Raw genomic sequence first — 26,002 nt, 5'->3', positions numbered from 1 at the left:
TGTCAGACTCTTTTCTGTTTCCGCCCTGCAAACCTTCTCCGAGTGTATCACACACACAGCAGAATGATCCTGTCCTCCTCACTCAGGAACCTGGCTTTTGGAGAGTCATTCTAAAAGGTTCTTGGCTAACACGGGGGAACCTGTACAAGTATCAACAGAGTATTATGAAACTCTCCCTTTTTTGATCAAACAAAGAATTGCATATGTATTACAGTGCAAAAACAGATCAGAATTATAGACGGATTTGAGTAGTCTGTATGCTCTCTGTTTCTACCTCTGCACTCCATTCCTTCATCCCTCTCTCATCCCACTCTCACTCTCAACATGATGGGTTGTGTCCAGTCAGCGGGCAGCTTTAGTGTAATTTGGCCCACAGGGACTGTTGGCAGTAGGTGTGGGGATAAAGGGAGCAGCGATGGTGGGGCTTGGAGGAAAGCAGGCTTAGTGTGGGGCCTTGGATGGAGGGGGCCAGGAAGCACATAGGAAAAGCATTAAATAAACATTAATGTAACTAGGTTACAGGAGATTTATTGAGGAAGCTTTTTGGGCCCCCACTGCAAGGTTTTATGCAGCACTTTAATAACTCTCTCATGCACACAGGTAAACAAACCAGGTAATTTATTGCCATCCTCATAGGTGGCCATTGTGAAAACTGTTTTAACTTTGTTTTGGCACATACCTCGAGTTTTTCCTCTCCTCCGTTAGCTTTTATTACAAAATTGAATAGCTCCAAAAACCTTTTTTACATCTGGGGTAAGTCTGACTTGGATATGATTTTGATGTCACTTTGTGGTGTTAAAAATGAGTGCCCTTAATCGCAGCTTACTGATGTTAAATGTACCCTCTCTGGCATGTCAAACACACAGATAAAAAGTGACTGATTAAAGACAGTAATGAGGACACTGTGGCAGGACAAAGAACTAATTCTAGATTTTTACAAGGACAGGCTGGGGTTTTATAGGAGACAGGAGAAACAGAAGAGTTGAGAGGGAGAATTATAAAAACATGAACTAGCAGAGCATTGCCATCACATTTTACATCTGACATTGTCTTTGTAAATCAACACTGTCAGATAAGACGCTATCAGAAACTGGAGTTGTGCAAGTCTACCCTGAGTGTGTTATGTTTAGTGACTTGCTTTTATTCCATCAGCCCCTTTTCAACTATAATTGTTTATCCTCCAGCTGTGCCAGCTTCAGTTATTTAAATAGTCTTTAAACAGTCATTCATAGGCTTACAGACAGTTAAGAAGGATGAGGCTTAGAGATACTATTTCAAATGTTCAAATCTAATCAATATCCTAATAAACCAGTTAGGAATCCACATACATCTTTAGTTGTATCCATATTTAAAAGATGGAGCCCCCAAGCAATCGTCTTGCTTCAGGTTGCTGAGGTGCAGTGCACAGGGAGGGCAAGCAGCTAGAAGGGGAGAGCGCAGACTGACAAACAGGGTCGGGGCAACTAAAGGCTGCATGATGCTTTACCTGGAGACCCTTCGCCTCTGCTCCCTGCTCTGCCTCAAGCCCAAGTGAATACCAGAGACACCTCAGACAGCATACCTCTGAAAGTTCACTCTGAGTAGAAGAGAAAGAAAAATAAGTTTTTGTTTTAGAGAGAGAATGGTATGGAGGGAAATTCAAGGGGAGGTGTAGAAAGAATTATAAAGGGAATGTGTTGAAAAGAGTGGTGGACAGGAAGAAAGGAGAAAAACATAGAACAAAGATGTATCTTTGGAGAAGGAGAGTCAATAAAGGCTATTAGAAACTAAGGGAAAGGAACGAGTAACAGACAAGCTGACAGAGGGACATTACAACATTGGGTGTGTGACTGTGCATTTTTTAAAAGTACAATTTGTGACGTGTGTGTGTGTGTGGGTGTGGGTGTGGGTGTGGGTGTGTGTGTGTGTGTGTGTGTGTGTGTGTGTGTGTGTGTGTGTGTGTGTGTGTGTGTGTGTGGGTGTGGGTGTGGGTGTGGGTGTGGGTGTGTGTGTGTGTGTAATTTACAGTGCATGTGTAGGTGAGTACAGCTAAAAGTCATGCATTTGATGCTTGAGCAACCCTGAAAAAGTTAAGTAAAGCTCTTTTGTCTTGACTGTTGGGCACTGTGATGAATGAGTCAGTGTGTGTGTGTGTGTGTGTGTGTGTGTGTGTGTGTGTGTGTGTGTGTGTGTGTGTGTGTGTGTGTGTGTGTGTGTGTGTGTGTGTGTGTGTGTGTGTGTGTGTGTGTGTGTGTGTGTGTGTGTGTGTGTGTGTGTGTGTGTGTGTGTGTGTGTGTGTGTGTGTGTGTGTGTGAGTGAGTTGCCTGTTCATCCTGTGTCAGTATGTGTGTTTGATGAAGGCTCCAGCTCCGGTTGTGTTGCTGCAGGATAGTGTGTGTCAGGCTCCATCAATATGACATGTCTTTGATGTGGAAATACAAGGAGCAAAAGCCCAGTCAGTCCAGTCCCCAGCGGGACACATCTACCACTGTGTGTGTGTGTGTGTGTGTGTGTGTGTGTGTGTGTGTGTGTGTGTGTGTGTGTGTGTGTGTGTGTGTGTGTGTGTGTGTGTGTGTGTGTGTGTGTGTGTGTGTGTGTGTGTGTGTGTGTGTGTGTGTGTGTGTGTGTGTGTGTGTGTGTGTGTGTGTGTGTGTGTGTGTGTGTGTGTGTGTGTGTGTGAAAGAGACTAAGCGGGGGAGAGCAGGGAAAAAGAAACAGAGAGTCAAACAATAACCACTGCCTCAATATTTTACCAATGTTTATCTTACGTTAAATCATACAAGGGTGGCAGCAGTTGTGACCCGAACATCTACAAACTAAAGGCAGTGTGGACTCTGCTGCTGAGAGGAATCAATATCGTATACAAATCACCATGCAATATCAACATCTCTGTTACTGCTAATTTGACACATTAATGGTTGGATCGCTCTCTGGCATGAACCTGTTGCTGATCTTTGTTTTCATTAACATTATACATATTTGTGCTTTCTCATTTTATTTTCCTTTTGAGGAAATCTTCCATTCACAGCGACTAGGAATTAAGAAGGGGCATGTTAAGTGAAGCATAGTCTAGTACTTGGATCTGGCTGTGATTGTTTTATTAGATGAAGCACTGAAGTTATGTTCACACATAATTGACACAGAAATATATACAGTATATATTGTGTTGTATTTAACCAGAAAAAGCTTTACAGAGATTGACAAATGAACTTAAAAGTCTACGGGCAGAGCAGTAGCAGTACGTCATGGGGAATTTCAGATACAAAAACATATAACAGTTGTAGAAAATAACATTCCACGTCAGACCATGACTATACCAAAAGATAAGATTTGGGTCATCATCATCATCACATGGTTTGGTTTGTGGCAGATTGGTCCCTAGAAATGGATTTATTCCTCTCCAAGGGGCCTTTTCAAGAGGTTACCAAACAAAAAAACTTAAATACATTACAACTCTGTCAGAAGTTTGGATGTTGAAAAGATATCTTTCTTTAGCAAAGTTTAATTTTACATCCAAACGTAGGGCCTGTGGGTTTTCACACATAAGTGCAGTGAGGGGGAGGTGGACAAAAGGAGAGATCAAGACAAGCTGACAGAAACAGGGGGGATACATCAGGTCCAGGCAGACAAGGAGATAGAGATAGGGAAGAGGAGAGACAGAAGGATGAGTCCATCCATCGGGCCGGTGTGTGGGCTCGGTGCGAACCTGGACTTTGGTGAACACTAGCACGCAGGGAATTATTCCAACCAGCCGACCCTGTCAGGGCTTTTTTCTCTGTCAGCTACAAAAAGCCTATCCGTCCATACACACTTACATAAGAGCACAAATACATCACATTTGTACAGGCACATATGACTGTACTCATGTGGGGAAAATGTGAGTTACACATGTGCCTAAAGAAACATCTCTGAACATGGACATATGCAAAGACGACAGGACAAATTATGAATAAATGACATAGTAGACAAATCTGGGACCTTCATACGATCATTGCATAGTGTTAACAAATAACAGTATATTATAACTGTTTAACCTTCACACACAATCACAGGCATCATGTTGTACCACCAGCTTGTGTATGTTGCCAAGGCGACTGCATATGCCACTTATTGTGTCTATGTGTACCTGTGATGCTGTGAGCAAGAGGCAGCTGCCTTAATATGTTAGCAACACATTCAGAAGCACAATTGAACCATGCTTGTCTCTACACGGACCCTTCAAAAATCAATTTTTATGTCTCTATTAAAAGCCTTTTTTCTCAACACTTACACTGAACACAGATATCAAGTATTATGGGATATTCAGGATTTATGGGCATTTACTGTGAAATGAAATGGTGCCCAAACTGTCTAAAAAAACCATGATATCGACACATAAGCTGAACTATTAAGTTTTGGTTTTATTGAGAATATTACATTTATTAGCTTGTTGCATCAGGAAACATAGAAGTGTTCTCTCTAAAACCAAAGGTCCATCCATCCATCCATGATCGGCTATTTTCTCAGAAAGGTTGTAAACAATCTCATAGGATTATCAAAGGTAAATTGAATGTCAACTTTGACAAAGTGGTGCACGCTCACCATTTTTCTGTTCAACGAGGAATAGCTAATAGAGTGGCTATTCTGCCATAACATAATGTTTCATCTTTCTAATCAGCTGACTGCTCATTCATGTTGGTCTGTTGGGCCTATTTAGGGAGTGTTGCCACGTTGTGAGACTCTCAGCACTTACCTTTAAGTACCATGTTTGGTGACCAATGGAACAGATGCCTTGCCCTATACAAATAAAACAAAAAAACACATTTAAAAAATCATAGTCATAAGCTTTGAGCTATTATTGAAAATATAAATGTAATAGCTAAAGACACTTAAGAATAACCATTAATATTATTTAAAACAAACACACAGTTTAAAATAATGGTAGTTATTTTTTGTGTCTGCCTTTGTGAGCATGTGCAGGCATGTGTTTATATGTTAGTTTATATACAGTATATATATGTATATATATATGTGTGTGTGTATGTTGTGCAAAGTTATGTAGTCTTAGAGTGTCCAAGTGCAGTCTCCATGAGGTCAGTGGCTGCTGTGATAATGCTTAACTGATGTCGGCTGTCAATAGCCATTCACCAGGAGAAAAGTACTCGCCTGTTCAGTAAATTACACAGTGCGACGTGAGCTGTGAGGTTCAAAACAACCTGACCCCACTGTTGTTGGGAGAAACAATAGAACAATGACTGCAATCAGCTTTTCCAGCAACCATCTGTGTCATGCTGCTGACTACAAAACACCTTTCCATTACTCCAGGGCTGCAGCTATTAGCTCACTATGCCATTGACTCCAAAGTGAGTTGGAGAGGTTATTGTAATGGCACATTAAATTGTCTCTGACCCTTCTTTATCCAGTGTTTTGTTTTGTTGACCTTGACATAGGTGGGCTTTTGAATGCTGTAGTCTAAAGCCTCTGAAGTGATCATTTCTTACAATGGCCTGGTTTGTCATGGATGAACATATTGGTGTGGTGTCATTACATTGATGATTACAGTGCCTTTGAATATACTCAGTCTGTGTTTGATGTTGTACTCCATTTTTCCTTAACCCTGTTTTCTCACGGCTTCTCCAAGCATTCAAGGGAGCAGTATGAAAAACTGTCAACGATGCACAAGAACATGCAAAAGCTGTACGAGAATATAGGCAGTTTCTTGGCCTTTGACCCCCACTCAGTCAGTGTGGAGGATTTCTTTGGACAGCTCGCCAACTTCCGCCTGCTCTTCTTGGTGAGTATATGCTTTATGGTTTGTGCATATGGACATACACTTTATGGAACGGTTTTGACGGTTCCTTCAAAGTAGACACATTTAGACTGACAGAAGCCACCACCCACACTTGCACATTATGTTGTATACACTTTCACTTGCTCACACATAGTGGATGTCAGTGAAATGTGAACAGAATGTGCGCATTAATATGCACGCATCATACTTTCAGTAGGTCATAACCGATGGAGAAAACATTACAGTGTTACTCTTATGGATGGAACTCCTATTCTCAGCAGGATTGCATGCATACAAATGACTAATTTACGAGAATACAAAACTGACAGCTGAAGAAAAATGTCTCTAGTTAGATGTTGAACTCTTTATAATATAATTGTAGCATGATATGATTGAGAAGATTTCTACAAAACATACATATGTGACATGCATGGGCTGATTACCTCTTATTTGGTATCACTTAGCAGCTTAACAACTGAACCTGACCGATCTGTATCACATCATGTCGCTCATTACAACCACATATCAAACTGTATGCACCAGGCAGCATAGGAACAGTATACATTTAAAAGAAATGAGCCTTGGGAGATACAGATTACATGCAGCCTCTTACTGGGGGGCTGGTTGGGCATATATATATATAAAAAGGTATGTTTTTGATTTATTATGTTGGCTATTATTTAGCCATAGCCAGTAACTCCAGACATCTGTTTTTGAAATTTAATTGAGGTGAAGGCACACACTCATCTCAGAAAACTCTATATGTTTATCCTTAATACTGACCATAGTTTTAGACCACAACCGAAAGTGAAAGATCCTTTTTAAAACGGACAACGCGTTGTCTTCATAGTGTGTCACTTTGGCCAGCCCTTGCAGGCCTGTGTTATGACAGATCTGCTCCAGAGACACAGAGGACATTATACAGCTGTAATCTGGGAGTGAACAACAAGGATAGAAACATTGCCTTACAGTCATCTCATATTCCACTTAGAGTTGTGCCTTTGAGGCAATCTACTTCTACTTTCAGTTCTGGAGATGACTCTGCTTTCCTCATATCAAACTGCCATAAGGTTTTCTTGTGTGCAGCATATTTTCTGGCCACCTATTTGGATTTTTATATTCCTTTGTTGGCCCTGACATCCTTTTCAATTTTATTTTAAGTCCTTGCACTTTTCTCTGAAAGAATGTGCATGTGCTCCTCTGCTGAGTGATTTCCTTCGATATGTCATATTTGAGTAGGTCATAATGCCACTGTGGCTCAAACGATTTTTCTTTTTAGGTATAACAGAGGTAACCTCTTTTTTTGTCATAGAGGTTTTTATTTGATTTTGTTTTCTTCAATGCCATAGTAGTCTGGTAGGTAATGAATATACAGTAGGTATTTTCCACTAACGTCCCTCAATGTGTCGTTTATAGTAGTTACAAGCAGAACAATTCCTCTCTAAAGATTAATTATGTTTTATACAATTTGCTGGAAAATACTTTTTATTAATAAACACTTCAAATGTCTTTACATTGTGTTATAAAGTATGAACCGCTTTAATGTGCTTTAGTTAAGGGTGGCTTAAAGTAAATTGTTACGTTTTTCTTTTGCTAATATTTGTGTTTCAGGTGTTCTTTATTTTATTCAAGATCATTTGGGTCAAATTCACACGCTAGATCCAACATATATTTAATGTCATAGGAAGCACTTTTCATAACATATAATTAACAAGACACTTTGTTTTAAAAGCACCTTACAGTATGTGAATGCAGGAGTGAAAACATGTATTAAATGATGATATACATAGTATGGGTATAAGCTCACATACATCCTTTGTCCACCGTCCAGTACTACTGAGCTGTAGACCAAAAGGGAAACAGCATAGCTTAATGGCATTGTCCTGAGCATACTGATGTCTAAATCTGTTTCAGAAGTTTAAACAGAACATCATTTTGCTTCAGAGTAGACACTTGTGAACATTTTCTCTTCCCTACTAGTGCTGATAAAGTACTTAGTGAGATCTAGTACCGACTTGGGAGCTGTAAGAGAAAGACAAAGTTATAAAACAGATAAAAGATATGATTTGAAAGTACCTCAGACTATGAGAAATTATAATTCCAGTGTCTTGCTGATAAAAGAGCTATTTAAAGTCTTGGGCAAGCCTCATAACCTGTTCAACATAGTTTCATTAGCTCTCAGCTGCTTGTGTGTGTGAGCAACTGTCCACTGCAGGGCTTGCTGGATTGTATTGGTAGGTAATGAGTCAAGAGAGAAGGTAAAGATTTCAGGTCTTAAAGTAGAAAAAAGTACATCTAAAAAAAACTATTTCTGCTTCTTGCCAGTGTTATATAAATATGTATATATATGGGGTTACATAGGGCGGTGAATAAAGCACATACTGTACACCGAAGCAGTTTAGTTTTTAAATAGGTAATATTAATGACAAGATAAACACTACATCATCTCAGAACAAACCAAGTGCTCTTTATCCCTGAATAGGCAAGGCTGTTAAACATTTATTCAAATGGCTTTGCTTTCCCACCTTCTGCAGTGCATGGCTCCCTCCTGGCACCGCCCCAAACATCCCGGTGTCAGGATGATGACATGGTGTCCAAAAGGCATGCTCTCAGTATTCACAATCTATTAACGTGAATGGCAAGGTCCCCTTGTCTGAATCCTTCTCCTCTCTTTACTCTGATCCCCATCTGGAACCAACTTTGCATTCCCACTGATCAAAGTGCACCAGCTCGCAACACAACCATCCCTCAAGGATTCCAGAGTTGGACAAAAAGAGGCATCCTCCCAAGAAAATAAATTATTCTCTCAAGCAAATAGCTGCATATGAATATTTTATTACTGATTTAAACTTTCCTGCTCTGGATACGGGGAGGGAACTGAGTGGGATAAAGTGTTGTGGTTGAAATAGGGGGGATGGTTTTAAGTTAATGTATTCATATAAAAACAATCCTTTAATCACCATATTCTTCAGATATTATTTATAGTTGTTGGCTCCTCATCTCTGCTGACAGAAAGGCTAATCCCATCTGCTTGCAGAGCACAAGGAATCAATGGTTGTCTACTAACATGTGTTTATTATTTTCCTACCCTGTAAAAATAACTAAGCTAGCTATTTTTTAGCATTCTCCTGTGCTTTTCTTGTCAGCAAAGTGATTTTAGGGATATGTCTGCTAGTTATTTATCTTTGGCAAAGTCGACCGACATCAATCAGTACTGATTTGTTGCAAATGGCACATCTAATGAATACTTTGACTTCTTGGCAGCTAATAATTTAAGAGCACTGAATTTAACTTCTTGATATGCCTGGTGTGCCTCCGACTTTCATTTCAATATTGAGACATTGAGTTGTTTGACTCAGACAGAACATATTTTCTAACTTCTGTCTTTGTTGCATTGCCCTGTGTAATGCATTCACAGCACAAAGCATCTGCAGTATTAAAGCATTCCATTGCTATACAGTCACCCTAAATTGCTTTTACTAAAAAGCTAAGGCTTAATGCGCCCGACCGACATGAGGCATTTGAGTAAACGCATTGACAGTCAGTCCTCACAGAACTGAATGTAACTGATAAGAGAATCCATTAACTCTACTTTCCTTCTGTTTCATTCTCTTACTCTCCCTCAATCCTGTCCAATATTTTTTTTTCTGCGACCAATGAAATATTATTTGATTATTTCAGCACATGGAGTCAGTGTTGGAAGAGTCCAACAATTTGCTAATTTAATGCTGCTGCCATATTCTGAAATAGAGTCTGAGTGAAATGCAATCGTAGGGTCTGTATGTGTAATCCTGACCAGTAGCAGGGGGGGATGAGGATTTTTTCCCATTAATGAGTTATGAAAGCACAGCAGATGGACTGGGATGAGCTAACATTCTTCCTTGTTAATTGAGTGACTTTCGAATAAGACCAAAAAGAACCAGACCGGGTTCTGAAAGAAGCAAGATAGAGCATCTATGAGATTATTATGATAATTTGTTTCTGTGTGCGGGTGTATCCGTCCACTTCGGAGCCCATTTCATATTTCTAAAGCTTGCTAATTCCTTCACAATATGACCAATTAGCATAATCATGCTGAAGATGATGCTCCAGCAGAGCCACTCAGCCCACCTTCTTGCTGAATCACTGTCAGTTTTCCTCTTTTCGTTTCAACTATACAAGCACTCACAAATCATCGCAGCAGATTTTGGAGGTCAGCTATCAATATGGGAATACATCTATACCGCAGAGCAGAAGTCTCACAATCTGTAACCTATAACTTCTTGAAGCCATTTCCCCTCACATCCTGGCACACAGTGTAACAGATGGCTAATAAACACATTTGCTGCCTAAAGCCCGGCGCTGTAGTGTTAGTAAAATTCAAATGAGATATAGCAGTGACACTCTCTGTGTGAGATCACTGGTGCAACTGAGCAGTTGGAAATACTCATTGCTCCATCATTAGACTGGCAAACTTGTATGCATGGAGGGGAGCCATGCTGTGGGAGATGTATTGTGTTGTGCAGGGTCAAGGAAGAACAAAAAACACATTTCATGAATTATTGAAAGAACGGACCTGCAAAGGGAAAATGCTTCGTGGCCCTTGCTGGTAGATTGGACCTGTGGGTTGCACACCATTCAGTTTTCACGCCAGTTATAGACAGAGCAGCATTCATAATGTGCATCTGAAACACACCAGAGGCCCTAAGAGGAAGAGAGTGTATGTGGCCTCTGGTGTGTATAAGATGGACAGGTTTTCCGGCTCATATAGGCTGAAAGTGCTGCCTCTATAGTGTTGTTGACAACCCCACCTGGTGTTAAAGGAGCTACACACGATATTCAGAGCCACAAGCAAATATGGAAGTGGCTATAAAGAAATGGCCACAGATACAGTGCTTACAGAGCTATCAGCGTTAATGGAGGTTTAGCTCACACACACCAAGGAATTTTTCTCTTTTTTTTTTTCATACTGGCAATATTTTTCTCCTTTTCTTAACAATTGAGAAAAATGAAAAATTGATATAGATAGTCAGTGATCCACATGTTTAATAATAAATTAACCTCCACACTCAGATTTGTGAATCTAAATATTATGTAGACACAGGTATCAGTGGCATGATTGTGTTGTATGCACGTATACTGTTTACCTCAATTAATAGATCTTATTTTGTAGAGTGTTTGCATTTAAAAAATATGATGCTCTTATTGGTTGACACTATAACTGTAGTGATTATCTTCAAAGGGGGACGGATGACTCATTGTTAAAGCTAAGAATAACTTGTATCCATGGTCACCTGAAATCATATTGTAAGTATTGTTCTTTGATCTTGAGTAGATAAAAGTACACCAAGACAAAACCTAATTGCATGGATTTTTTTCTAAATATATTTGTCAACATTCATGTAGAATATTTGAGCAGATTTGAGACGAACCATATTTTATTTATTTCATTCCGATGTGGTTTCAAACAGGTTGCAATGAAGAGTCTTCTAACACATCCCATGAGCATTGTTTATCCTCCTACAATATACAGAGTCGGCAAGAAAATGAGACCTGATAGAATCAGTTGTTGCCAGCGGCAAAATGGAGGCCGTCAAAGAGAATGGTGGAGGGAAAAAATCTGTGAAAACATATTTGTTACTATGGCAATTAGTGGTGCTGTGTGATTGGAGCAACATAATTGCGTTGCATAATCATGTTTACAGTCAGAATTAGTTGTTTGTTTAAAATAAGTTTTGCCGGCAGGATTTTATTTGTAATCTGCATAATGTATCTGCCAATTTATGCTGTACATGTTGATTTATGCTGTGATATTTCTTCAAAAATGAATTGTCCTGTCAGCGAATGAAGACAGAAATCAATTTGATTTGTGCTGGCAATGCTGCCCATCACTTAAACAGAATGCACTTGTTAACTGGTGCATTACTGAATATGCAGCACATCTCTTCATCATCCTCTCTAATTCAAAACAGCAGCAAAGTGCACACAGTCAATAGCCCTTATAGAGCGTGACTGTATCATTTACACAGCTTCGATGAAGGGATAAAATGTAGGTTGATTTTTGAGTGTTCATCGACTTGGAAGCAGCTGACAAAGCAACACATATCTTATTATTGTATAATGCACATAATACAAAAGCACACTCACTCACTCTCTCTCCCTCTATCTGTATTTGCCCTTGTCATCCAACAAGGAGACAGTGACAATGAGGGCTCGTGTCCTTGGACATGGAGCAAAGCTCTGCTATTGACTGGCATCATGAGCTGCTCTTTCCTCGTTCCTTCCCCACAATCCCTGTAATCCCTCTGTCTTAGCTGCCAACACGACACACACATCAGGACCACAGGGGCATTAGATGGGGGGAGGGGCGTACTGTCGCCACTTATTATATCAGTGCAACGACAGGGCCATGCCTTCACTTACTGACACACACACTTACACATATGCATACATTAGATGGAGCACCACAGATGAGCAGAATCACTGAGATCCCAATGGACAGGATAGGCACACAGTGGATTTGCATGCATACGGATACAGTATGACACGTTTACACACAAACACCAGTACCTGTGATGGGTCCTGTCAAAGGCTCTGCTACAGGCCTGGGATGAGAGAACATTTTGTCGTCCGCAAAGGTCACATGGTGCCATCTTACTCTCTGTTGGCACAAAAACAAACTGACACATTTGTAAAGGCTGAATCCGTACCGTTGATTATCTCTCTTTCTCTGACTCCTTGCTGACATTTTGGCCGGTCACAAAGGAGGAGGAGGAGGAGGAGGAGCAGGAGGAGGAGGAGGAGGAGGAGGAGGGTGATATCTCTGTCTCCATCCTGAGAGACTGACACATTGCTGCTACACTTTTCTTTTCTTGTGCCACGGCTCATCAATATTGTCAAAGGAAATATCCCATGCATCCCATTCCAGCATGCTACACATGTGTGATTATCATCTTGCTTTTTTTAAAAGCATATGTTGACGTTTTATTGACAACAAAAATGCCCTGTGAGTGATTGGAAATATGTAAAGTAGTGCACAAGGCTTGCAGACAAATACACTCGTATTAAAAAGCCCAGACACAAGGCATGATATGATGTTTATTCCAGAAGCTTATCTCCGACTACAAAGAAAAAAGAAATACTGCTGATGAGATGCTGCTGGTTTGAACACTATACAGTAACAAAAACACAAAAAAAACTGATGGTAGCAGAGGCAAGAAACTGATATATATGGCTGTGTGTGTGTGTGTGTGTGTGTGTGTGTGTGTGTGTGTGTGTGTGTGTGTGTGTGTGTGTGTGTGTGTGTGTGTGTGTGTGTGTGTGTGTGTGTGTGTGTGTGTGTGTGTGTGTGTGTGTGTGTGTGTGTGTGTGTGTGTGTGTGTGTGTGTGTGTGTGTGTGTGTGTGTGTGTGTTATCAGGAAGCAATGAAGGAGAACCACAAGAAGAAGGAGATGGAGGAGAAGATCAAGAGAGCCAAGCTGGCAAAGGAGAAAGCAGAGCGGGAGAAGCAGGAGCGCCAGCACAAGAAGAAGCAGCTGATTGACATGAACAAAGGTATGCCACTTCTCCCCGCACCACCACAGAGGCAGAGACGGGGAGGCAGGTGGGGAGTTAGGACGAGGAGAACAGGAGGATAGAAGAGGGGGTTTCATGGAATTGTGCTTCACACAGATTTGAACTCTGAAGGAAGAGAATAATGTGCAGGAGTGGGGTGAGTCATCTTTTGCAGCTGTGAAGATTCCTTATACTTACTCCCAAATCCGATACAATGCTTACAAACAATAGACAGATTATGCTACTTTTAGCTTGTTTTTTTCCATGGTCACATAGAAAGAGCACATTATTCTCTGCAGTAAGATGCACATATATATATCCAAATGGATAACACATGTAAAGAAAGAGTGTTTTAATTCAGAATTAGGAACAGTTTCGAAGGGTAGACATTTATAATTACAAAGACTTTGGACACTTATATAATTTGCAATTGTGGCACGCAATATGTAGGTCACACATAAAGACGCGAAGCTCTGGTTGACTTCTAACAGAGGCTCTAAAAGGCTCTAGATTTCCAACACCATCATCCTGTTGTTATTTATCACTGGTCATGTACAAGCAACACGACAGAAAAAAGATCATTCCTCCAGTCTGTGACTATTTGCAGGCAGCGGGCTATATTTATGGTTGTGAATCATTTGAATTACTCTATTGTCCTTCAGCACTGCCAGTAAAACTGTTTATTGATCAGTGTAAGTTGCAGTTGTTCCGACATGAAAAATTAGGGCGACAGAGCTGGATGCCTGTGTCTGGTTATGCCAATGACATTGAGAAGGAATTTCAAGCCTGAAGGGGCTTTGCAAGTAGTCAGTGTGGTCTTTTGTCCATTTTCTGACAAACAGACTGAGATTTCCACAATTCACCAGCTTCTAAATGTCAGCGCCAGCCAAGAACCTCCCTCTAGCTCAGCCACATTGGGAAATATGACAAGACAGTCTTCAGTATGCCACAAACTCTCCAAGATAATTGATGCATGCTAGACTTTTTTTTTTTTCTGAGCAGTGACCTCTTTGAAAGCTTCACTTTTAATAATCCAACATGGCTGAGCTGGAGGAGTCTGTCTACCCCTCTATCTCATGCTGGCTAACCAGATGGAGAAGGGTAGAGAAGTAGGTATGATATTAAATATTTCTGCCAGAGCAGATCTTGATCTCAGTTTCTGAATGCCATAATATGGCTTTCATGAATAAAACATGAGGATGACATGGGCAACATTGCCTGCAGCCTTGGAGATAGTGGGGATTGTCCTCCACACCAACACCTAGCTCGTTGGACTGTCGCAAACACAATGACCTTGGCAGTTATGAAACACACTTGTTTTCATTCAAATTCAAATATGCTAAACCGAGGCTGCTTTTTCCCCCTTCCAAGGTTCTTACCTGCATCGACTACACACTTTCATTAAACCTTGAATAGTTCATTTTATGTGTACTAACTGGTTTTTATGTGCAAAGCAATTAGAGAAAGGACAATCAAGCTTTTGAAATGGATGATATGAATGGAAATCTGAGCCAGAAGCAGGTTGGAGGTTACAGCAGCTCTTGTGTTCTCTCTCAGTTTCTCTTCAAGCTGCTTGGTAGGAACACATATAGCACGATATGCAGTGTTTTCTTGTTGCACATTTTTCTTTTCTCTGCCTCTACTCCTCTCTAGTTGACAGCCTTGGCTAGAGAGTCTTGGCTCTTTTTATCCCATTCTGTTCTAATATTCAATGTGTGCTTCAGATATTTTGAGTTGGTTATTTGAGGAGCCCTTTCACGTCAATATTTCATGCCGAGCATCAGCCGTGTTTTCTGTGAAGGTTGATGAAAATAAGGTAGTGTTCGGCACAAAGAGGCTTTTTTTAATTCATCTTACCATTATTTAATCATGGCCAAACATGTCCACATTAATTTTGCATTTGTAAGGTTGAAGGGCTAATTCATGCACTGAAATAAATCTCCAGTCTCATACAGTATACCTCCTCTTGTGTTCATTACTTTGAGTCTTTAAACAGACAGGCAGACAGACAGACACACGCATACTGTAGATTAGTAGGTCTGCTGACCTGAATATAGCACATTCTTTATGTTTACAAACCCATTTGCATTAACAGATGGAGTAAACATATGGCCATTGTATTAAGTAAGTATTTACAGGTCAATATCTCTTTAATGGATTTACTGATTTACTTATTTTAATGCTTTAAAGAGCTTTAAATACTGTGTGATGGATATTGTGTTTAATGCAATTTCAAGAGGCTATTTTTGAGAAGGCATAGATTTTATGTCATTTCACAAATTGCGACCTAATCCTCTTCGCTTGAAAATGATTAACAAAGAAATGCATATTTAATGAGAATTTAATTCATTTAGTTGCTGTCAGGATGGCACCAGATTGGGGGAGGGAGGGGAAGCAGACAAATGCTTTTAGGAAACAGATTTTTTAGTTTTCTTGTTTTTTCCCTGCCATTTCCCAGTTGATAAAACTTGATAATATACCCTCTGCAAGTGCATTGCAGAGGGTATAGTATGCTCCTCTTCAACAAGCATGATTGATAGATGAGACAAGTGCCGAGCTAAACGTGTTTTCCTTGTGAAGCATTAGAAATCCTAATGTAGGAAATAGCTTATGAAACCATTACCCGGTCACCCCATTTGTTTTAATTTGCTCTAAGTGGATTCCCATATTCTTTTGAACTGACCAGATGTTCCACATTTACGCAATCACTTTACTTCACTGGAAATCATTGTTTAACATTGTAGAATAAACCCAAAGTAATGTTTTTCTTTTACTGCGGCATATGAAACAATGTCACAAGCAGCATGCACAGTGTGTCAAAAGCCGGAGCATGGTAAAGCATCTGGACTTTTTTTTCTCCAAGGCGAGGAGATGCAGGCCCTCTGGCCGCCTGCTCTGCTGGCATCACGGGGGTCAGTGCTCCCGTCTGGGGCAAGTGTCTGCCCCCACATGTCAACTGTGTATCCCAGTCAAATTCAATGAGCTTAGAACAGAGCCGGAAAGCCCACATGCTTTGAGCTCAATGCAGCTTGGCATAAGGCACATAGAAATAAACAAACAACCAGGACAAAAAAAGTTATTTCAACATGTTATTGTTATATGTTATTCAGGCCAGGTACCCAAGAGGAATATTGTATAACTTAGTGTTTAACATGTTCACTGTGAACTTGTCTTAGACTTACTTCATACAGTATGGTTTTCAGTAAGTCAATAGTTGTAGCAGCAGGTGTTAGAGCCTCCACCATATGAACCTCTACAAAACATTGTTATAGCCAACCTGAGGAATATCAAGAGTATATTGGTTGGACAGCAGCCTGCACGTTTTACAACACCCTTTATGGTTGCCCCAAATGTCCGCTATCTTACTTCAGTGCACGCATGAATTGTAATCCAACTGCTCATGTAATATTAGAATAAATAATGTCCTTAACAACATTTATGTCCTCTCTTACTTGATTGGAAAAAACACTTTTGAAAGAACTATGTAAATATAAATACAATTATCCATTAACACCCTAAAACAAATGTGGTTTCATGATTACGTTTTCCACGCAGTGATATATATGTTTTCTATATAACTTGGAGCCCACTCAGCTGCGTCAATACATGTTTGCAACAGCTTGCAGACAGCAGCAGAATGCAGAACTGTTCATTAGGTTGTTCTCTGAGAATATTATAGTGGAAGAATAGGTTCTGTCAAAGTGTTTATGTTAAAATTACGAAACTATTGAACACAATATCATCATCATAAATGTGATTGTCTTTGTTTACGCAACAGCTGGAAGCTGTTTGTACCTCATACTCAATCACCCCGTTAAAAACGTGGGTCTTATTATGTTAAACTTTGCAAAGCAAGAAAGTCAACAATATTTAACAAAATGTCAAATAATTTAAGAACCAGCTGGCAACGAATGGTTCCTTGTCATTTTAACTGAATCAATATATTGGATTGTATTTTGATTTAAATAATTTGTTTCAGTTACAGTTCCATCCTCCTTCCTTCTCCGAAAACCCTTTTTTTAGCAAGTGATTGTCGTCTGGGCATATTTCCCGTTCAGCAAGGCCTGCTAGAAGAAGGTCTCTGTGATTCTCTGCAGAGAGCGGTTGGCATTTTGACAATGATGGACCTGCAGCTTCTATTTATGCACCCTCCTTGTCAACCTTTCACACAAGATGAGCAAGTGTTTGTTTACATAAATAAAATTGGGCTCCCCTATAAAAGAAAAAGGCATTTACTTTACTAAATACATGCAAACCAAGTTAGTGTAGGCTAGTGTTGACTGCAGTGTCAGTACGATCAATGTTATGTATATATAGTCACACTTGGACATGGTGAATCAAGAAGATTCACATGTAGCATTTGTCAGATAAGACCCCACATCAAAATGTATTGTTCACCTTTTGTAATCTAATTAGCTGATGGATCACTTGTTTTTAATTTATAGTTAGTATTGCCTCATCATAGTGTAGTCCTGTTGGTCCATTTCCCCGAAAGAAATTGCGAGTAACTTTTGCAGTACTTTAATTCAAGTGTCTATTAGTTGGGCATGGCTAAATTGGCATATTTCTATGCAGCTGTCTGTGGCCGGCGATGCCCTGTCAGCAATGACAGTGGCAGAGATCTGGATTGATGGCTTTGTGTGACACTGACAGCTTCCGGATGGCCAGTGCATACCTGCGTCTGAGCCATACCAGCTAGGCGATCATTGACACGCGCTGACAGCCAGTGTTGGGGTGAACAGGTTAGCTATATAAGTTTGCATAGTGTCTCCACAGCACAGCCGACATGGCAAACAATATCACTGGGGGAGATAGCCGTACTGAGACGTGAAGGTCAGAAACCTAAGTAGATAAAAGAAAAGTGCCTTATAAGACTCACCATTCCTCAGCTTAGCTTGGGAAATGAATCCTGTATTAGAAAGCTAAAGCTGACCTTCATGTTTGCTACAGAATATAACGAACAGACGAAGGACAGACCTTTCCAGAATGTAATGATGATTTATGGCGCTATGCCTTGAAATGCGCTCCCTGTTTATTCCCTAAAGTGTCATTTCTTTGTCATGAGATGGCGTCCATCTCTGGGTATATAATTGTAATATCTGATGAGTTATAAAGATGAAGGATTTCTCACAACATCTGCATATGGATGTTACAGCAGTGGAATGCCAAACTCGGAGCAAATTGCTTTTTTCTTTGTCCTTGCATTTGAGTCTATCCGGAGTGCAGGATGTGCAGGATGCTCTGAAACTACTGAGTATAGATCGGTGAATTCCTTCATTACCTCGGAAGACGTGAACAAGGGCACCAGGATTATCTGCTGTCGTACACCCATTCTAATAAATAACAGCGTATTAGATTGTGGTATATCTCGAGTTGAAATCTGAATCTGCCTCCAGCAATGATGGTGTACAGAATATGGCTGACTGCATCTCAAATAAGACCCATAGGAGCAGGCAGCATGAATAGAAACCTGTAGAAAAAGAGAATAATCAATTAAAGGAAAATAATCAAACACATCCGGTTGAATGACGTGTTGTGAATAAAGGTATTACAATAAAACACCCCAAATGATAAGATTAACAATGTATGTCTACAAAAAACTGTCAGCATGAGGAAAACGAGCCTGGCTTTAAAGGAAGCCCTTGAAAAGGATATGATACATACAATACTTCATTAGCAATTAAAGACAAGACCAGGGAAAAGTATCGCCCACGTTTGTCTGCCTGCCTTATGCCTCTCTGTGTATTGTTATTTTAAATCGTGTGGCACGCTCTCTTGTATCGAGATAAAGACAAAGAACACCAATTAAATTGCAACTTAAAGCTTTTAATCACTTTTATCTTTTATCTTTAACTCAATTTAGTTAAGGTCACAATCAAGGAAGTGAGACATGCATCAGATATCTCTGCCTTTCCTGTTTTCTCTTTCTCATTCCACTGTGTTTGTCTATGTCTGCATCTCACACTCACCATAGCCATCCTACCATCTGCATGTGTCTTATCCCGTTCCTTTAGTTCATTGTTCTCCTTGCTATGTTCAGCTCAGGCACAGTTGAATCTCATTAATTTGTGGGTAGTTAAAGTGCCTGATCATTTCCACTTCCAGATCTGGACCTCACCAGTCACTTTACAGTCAATCAAACCTAATTACCCTCACTACAAAGACAATCAAATCCTATTGTCAAATCCATTTAGCTTCCCCAGACAGCACCGCCTTGAACTGATGCAAACAGCCCACGTGTGGTTTGGTTTCAGAAGTTAACTTGATCTCGATTCCAAATCTCTTCATCCACTATCCATATGTGCGCTTGTGTAAAATAGGTAATAGACACTGCCCTGGATGAATGAAACCCAAAATGTGTAGAGCATCCTTGTTCCAAAGCCACTTTGACATCCCTTTTATTTTAAGAATCCATAGAAGTGACCCTTGTATGAACACTTCCATATGCTAATGTCTGTACAGTTACTATGCCCTGCCATATGTGACTGTGATAAGACCTTGTGATGTTGCCATGGCAATAGTTTCCATCCATATGTCAGAGCAGCAGTGTGAAAGGTGATACAAGTTGATTTTGATCTTGATCTTACCGGCCCCATTTCACCTCATCCTCTTTGACATACTTCCCCTGCAATATGTAAGCCAATCCGTTGAAAGAAAAGCACATAAACGGTCCTTAAAGTAGACGAGTCACACACAGTCACTAAAATAGAGGATTACCGTTGCACTTCCTGTTGCTGTATCATTATAAAGCCTTCTAATGCTGAGCATGTAAACACATTTGAATGTGAATTAGCAGCAGAACGTCTTCAGATTGCAATATACCTCCCAGTTATAGTAAAAATAAACTGTGGTAGGTAGAATACATGTAGACTGAAGCACCTCATCATCAGGAAACCAGAATGAAAGTAAAACCTTAAATGCAAACTACACACATAAAAAAAAGAGTGTTTCTTACAAGCAGAGATTCTACAATACTGCTAAACATAGCAATATCCACACAAGCATTTAGATCAGATAACAGTGAGCAGACCCACCATTGTCTATCCTCTGGTTTGTGACCACAGTGAAAATACATGTAATTCAGGGTCTACCATATTGCAGTTAAAAATAGCTGTAGCCAGACTATAGAAAAGCATCAGTCGCTGTGAGGACAGGGTCTTGTGGCCCTGCTGGCACCCTGACATGTTGACCCTCTGTGGCCTGGAGAAAGTGTGTCATCTTAACATCTGTCACTGCTCGGTCAGAGCTCTCCCCTGTGTGTTGGTGGTGTTACTGGGCAAACTAGCCAGAAGCAGTGGATAGATAGCAATAGCAATATGGTTACTGGGGGGGCCCTGCAGGCAGTAAAAGTAAATTACAGCAGAGGTAGCAAAGAGTGGTGATTGCTACGTTGCAAGCATCCCCCCCGCATCTCTCAACTTCCCCTCCCTACTGTTTCCCACTTGGGTCCTGGCAGCATCCATCCAGATGGAGGGTTTATTTTTGTTTTTGTTTGTTTACTTATTCATGCATCCAGCTATTCGGGGCATCGCAGGGGCCTTCGTTCCACCACAGAATGCAAATCGCCACGGCGGCTAATCCACTTTCATCTCTCCCTTGTCGACATCCAACTTCTCTCGGTGTTTTTCCGAGTCTCTCGCAGTGGGGACATCTCTCTTTCTTCCAGGGTACGGGATCAGGCCTGACCAGGCCAGCCTACCTCCAATACTTATCTTTACTTCATGCATGTCAATTCACCTCTGACCTCCCACCCACCTTTTCCATCTTCAAGACATTTGGCCCTCTTCAAATGTTCCCTCCCTCTCTCCCCCCCTGACCCTGGCGCCACACAGGGGCTCATATCAATAGGAAAGTAGAAGCTACAATGCACTTCCCCCTGGAGTGGAGGGTTGTGGGAGCGTTCCTAATTCAGTTAGGGAGGACATGAGTGGGTTTGCTCATCAAGTTGTTACAGTAAAACAATTCAGATGAATCAGCAAGCAAATCTCTCTTTTTTATTAGCCATCTTACCCTTCCGTTCCCCTTTTCCCTCCTCTCTATTTCACCGCAGTAGATTAGCAAACATGCACACGCACACGCCCACAATTTAAAGGCAGTGGCATGTCTGAAAAGTTTCCAGGGTCATTGTGTCAAAGCTTTTGTAAGAGTTTGTTGGTTGGACTGCAGGGCGATGGAATCAAAAGGAGAGAGTGAAAAACAAAGGAAGGAAACCTAACAGACTGCTGTCCTTCCGGCACTTGTGTTTTCTTTGCTCTCTGTGGCAGTAATGGTCTCTGTCTGCCTGGGTCTGCAGGTAAGCAGGGTGAAGGGAGGGGGGTGACTCCCCTCAAAGCCAGACAGTGAGAGAGTAGAGGAGGGGGGAATTGAGTAATGCAGGTGGTTGTGTAGGTCTAGAGGACTGAGCCTGAATTCAGATGTGAAAGTAACACAAAACCAGGTGCTAGAGTGGAGAGAGGGAGGCAAGATTAAAAGAACGTGTATTTGTTGCCTCTCCACCTGGCCATAAAGCAACAACCCCCCCTCCATGAGGTTTTTGTTTCACGGCTAATGGTCCAGGTTAATTGCACAGGTGACTCTCAGTAGGGGAACAGATGGGCTCAAATGTGTTCAAAAACAGTCTGCATCAAGCAAACACTTCCTCTGCTCTTTATTCATCCGTTTCTTTCTCATATACTCTCCTGGAGTCATGGGGGGCGACTGGGGTGAGGTTAACCTCTTACTGTTTTCCTCTCTTCCAGTGTTTTTTTTTCATCAAGGACAAGGCCTGTAAGCACTCATTAGATCTCATTACAGTGCAAATTAGACTCAGGGATTGGCTACTGGAAGGATAGTAGATAGAACTATCTACTATAAGAGACATATATCTTATCCCTGATTTTCCTTATGTCAAACACTTTCATTTGTTTAGGAAGCAGAGTGCTTTGCTTTAATACATTCAGAGGATATGTAGCTGTGATTGATTAAAATATGTGACTTTGACAAATGTCATTACTTCGTATGCTCGTACTGTTATTTATCCATCCAATTAACATGCCACTGTTGTTACCATTTTCGCTTGTGGTATAAGGGATGTCATCATTTGCCGATATATTAGAAACCCACACGTACCAGACACAAGCTTTTTAGAATTCTAAAACTTATTTGTCTCTCTTTTCCCCCATGAATCACGAAGGCTGCATGCGAGCCATCAGAAATGTAGTTCTCAATCGATCCACTGTGTTTTTTCTCCCCTGCACAACATGCAGGAGATGACAGATAGCAAATTGAATTTATGAACAGGCTTTGTTGACACTGCTGCATAATTATAGGAATGCCATGCCTTTGGTGTTTTAAAAAAAAGCCCAGCATTTTAGTCTAATACATACAATGTTTTTTGCTTGGATGATTGAAATGCTTTTGACACATTTTCGAGGCAACAGCTGTTCTTTTACTTCACAGTTATGTACTTGTTTTTTAATTAGTATAAATAAACAAATGAGATGTCAGGTTTTGCATAAATGTAGCTTGTTTGATTGATTCCTAAATGGTACTTGACTGAGGTTCAAACATTGTATATGGAGGCTTCCTGATGCATTGGTTTTCTGAAAGACTTGGCTAGATCCCTTTGTCTCCTCTAAACGATCTTGCCGTGATCAGCCATGAGTATAGGTCATCTTGCATCTAACATTAGTCGAGTACACTTTCTATCCGCCTCACGCTCGTCATGCCGAACTGTCTTTGTTTGTCAAAAACTAATCCGTCGGCTGAAAATGATGTCCCATAAATGATACAGTCGAACCAATAGACTTACAAATACAGAACATGCATCCGAATCTCTTCAAATGTATAGGCAGTTTTAAAAGCAGAGGCGAGGTTATGTGTGCCTGTCCGTGCATACTGCAGTATATGTTTTAGGAATAATTAAATGTCACACGGCTCAGGCCGTCAAGTATCCAGGAAGGTGTTTTACCACCTTGTGTCTTACCTCGCTCCACTAGTCTCTCTCAATAACCCACTCCACCAAGCACACTAGGAGAAACCCTGTTCACTCGCTGCCTCCCTGGCGCTGTCTTTCTCCCTATATTCTTCCTCCTCTCTCATGATATCCTCTGCATCTTCCTCTCTGATAGTCACACTTACAATATATTTACGTATTCCTTTCCTATACTTACATTTACAACTGTTGACACTCCACTTTGTGTTCAGCTGCTAGGGTTGATGAATGGTACATTGCAGCCATTTTCTTCCCTTTTGACTGTATTTTTTTATTTTTTATTAGGAAAACAAATCTGGTTTTCTTTCATGCCCATCCTGCTGAGAGCACATTGCTCTTGTTATGCCTCCTAATTAGAACATGTGATAGTACCTCTTGTAAATATACAGCAGAGTCAGCCAATACCTAGGGCTCATTGTCACATTTGGCACAGCCTCTGGGTCAAGGTACCACCTGGTATTCAGGTATAGGAGAGGGTGAATGAGAGACTGGATGTTGTCATGGATCAAAGGGAAAGATATGGAATAGGTACACCATCTCTCTCTCTGGGAGGTAAAGTTTCATATAGCTTTATTTCAGCTCTTAAAGGTTTAACTATTTAAGAAAGTACCTAAAAGTGCAAAAGCCGCAACCATGTTAAGCACTTCCACAAGCTTTAATAAGATCATTAAAGGACCCCGGGGCTGTCTGTTGAGGTGCCCACCAAGGTGTTTCATCACTGGAAGGGTTTGTGAATGTCTTGGGTCTTAGCCCATCTTAACCCATTTAGAAAGCAATTTCCTGTGAGCAAAGGGGATCTTTCCTCTTGAGAAAGATCTTTGGGAATAAAAGGTTAGCTTTCCTGTAATTCCCCAGCATGCAATCTACCACTGGTGCTAATGAGTAGCGGTTGAATATTTGCCCTAAGTTTAACAGCTCAAAATAAGACAAGAGTAAATTGCAGGAATGAGGCAAAAATTTCTACTAAAGTGGGCAATGCAATACAATAAATGATGAAGAATGTTTGCTCTGAGGATTACTGGAATGAGTCTAGTTAAATAATATTCAGTTTGATTTATTTTTCAACTAAGGGCTCCCTTGTCTTTGTTAAATAAAGGCACTTAAATGCATATATAGGACTATATGAATAAGTTCATATAGTGTGAAAGCTCATTTGTGACAATTTCTTGCTTCGAGTGGTCTGCTCGAGTTGAAGCTCTGGTCCAATAGGACATAGTTAATTGAGCACCGTGGAGTGACTTGGGAGTATGTTTCCCATTTTAGTCATTGTGGTTCTTTGTGTCTGCATTCCTCTCTCTGAACCCCAGTCTACTACCGCTCCCAAGTCCTGGCCATTACAAATGATGAATTGTGCTACAGTTAAGCTAGAAGTAGGACAAATTGATCAAAGTGTCAGGTGCCCCCTGTGATGTCTAGGTCTCCATGAAGAAGGGGCTGTCAGAAAGTTTATTGTGCCAAGGTGGTTGTAGATAAATGTTTACCTGCCACTTAACACGTTCTACCTTCTGTCAGACACACCATGTGTCCTTGCTAGCCTACATAAGAAGAAGATAGCTAAAGATGTTGGAGTTGATACAGTTATAGAAGCTGCAAGTTGTTCACCTGGGTCCACAGTAGACAAAACCCATGCTCCCCCTTTTTAAACCAATGAGCTTGTTATCTAAGGTGTAGTGCTGCAATTTGAGATAAGCACTACTTGGCTCAGCTTTGGTTTTGTTCTGATAAAGCTGGTCTAATTAAGCTTGATTTAATCGGAATTGCTTTTAAGCACAGCACACAGCCGGAACATACACTTTGATTTATAAGTAGCCCTTGGGAAGGACTTGAGGAAGAAAGACAAGGAATGAGATATAGACAGAAATGTGTGTGAGTATGAGTGAAGAGTTGCTTTTTTTTTTATTTGCATAAGAACGTGTTTCTATTCTTAGTTGTTCTATCTTTGGTCACTTGCATCAATGATTGCAGGTTGGTTGGTTTGTTGCTGGAGGAGAAGGTGAAAGCATAAGCAGGCCCTACTTTCTCTGATAATGGCAAAATATGTGCCATTTCCTTATATTAATCGTGTAGCATTCTGTGTCAACGTGTTTTGTTCATAAATTCAATTTGGCTGAGTGTCGTGTCTTTTTGGGAACACGAGAATAACAAAAGATTGATCACCACAGTGTCTGAAAAAGTGCTTTGTGCTGAAAGTAGCAGTTGTCTCCACTTATTTTCGAATATTACCCTTCTGCTCTAGCTCTTATCGCAGTACAAAAACAAGATGCCTGGACTCCGATGGTAAACATAGGGAAGAGCTAGTTCGCTCATGTATGGAAAATAATTGATGGCCAAGTCTCCAGCTCCACAATAAGTCACCCTAATGATCCTAGTTTAAAATAATGTCTGTTCTGGACCACAATGATAAAAAGGGTGTCCCTCTGACTCATTAGTATTGGGGCATAAAGATAGATGACCCAGATATGGAACCTAAGCTTATTGTTGAACTCTCTTTCCGTATGCTGCATGTGCAGTGTGGGCACAACTTGTCATGCTGTTGGCCTCATAGCACTTTACGTGTCTCCTACCTGTCTTTTCACCATGCAGGCCAACTGCCTCCAATTGTCTAGTTCCATGGATCCACACGACAGCTAAAACCGTGGGCAGGGGGAATGTTTTTCGAAGGCCGGTCCTGGTGTCATTGACTGAACAATGATAGAGCGCCCGGGTATCGAGCGGCTCCCCACTAAATCTTTGTAAAGAGCACTTAG

The 26,002-nt window shown here is 40.7% G+C and overlaps 1 protein-coding gene across 14 annotated transcripts in view; it reads left to right on the top strand.

The window, feature by feature from the left end:
- Positions 1–26,002, top strand: part of diaph2 (diaphanous-related formin 2) — a 347,379-nt gene that overhangs the window by 276,211 nt on the left and 45,166 nt on the right. For all 14 annotated transcript variants that reach the window (XM_079670514.1, XM_079670513.1, XM_079670507.1 and 11 more), the window contains 2 exons: positions 5,588–5,752; positions 13,147–13,282. In XM_079670514.1, the coding sequence (XP_079526640.1) occupies positions 5,588–5,752; positions 13,147–13,282 (301 nt within the window). The remainder of the gene's footprint in view (positions 1–5,587; positions 5,753–13,146; positions 13,283–26,002) is intronic.

Source organism: Notothenia rossii, assembly GCF_949606895.1.
Source record: "Notothenia rossii genome assembly, chromosome: 3".
Lineage (NCBI taxonomy): Eukaryota > Metazoa > Chordata > Actinopteri > Perciformes > Nototheniidae > Notothenia > Notothenia rossii.
Note: the sequence above shows the minus strand (reverse complement) of the source record. Positions and strands in the feature narration are given on the sequence as shown.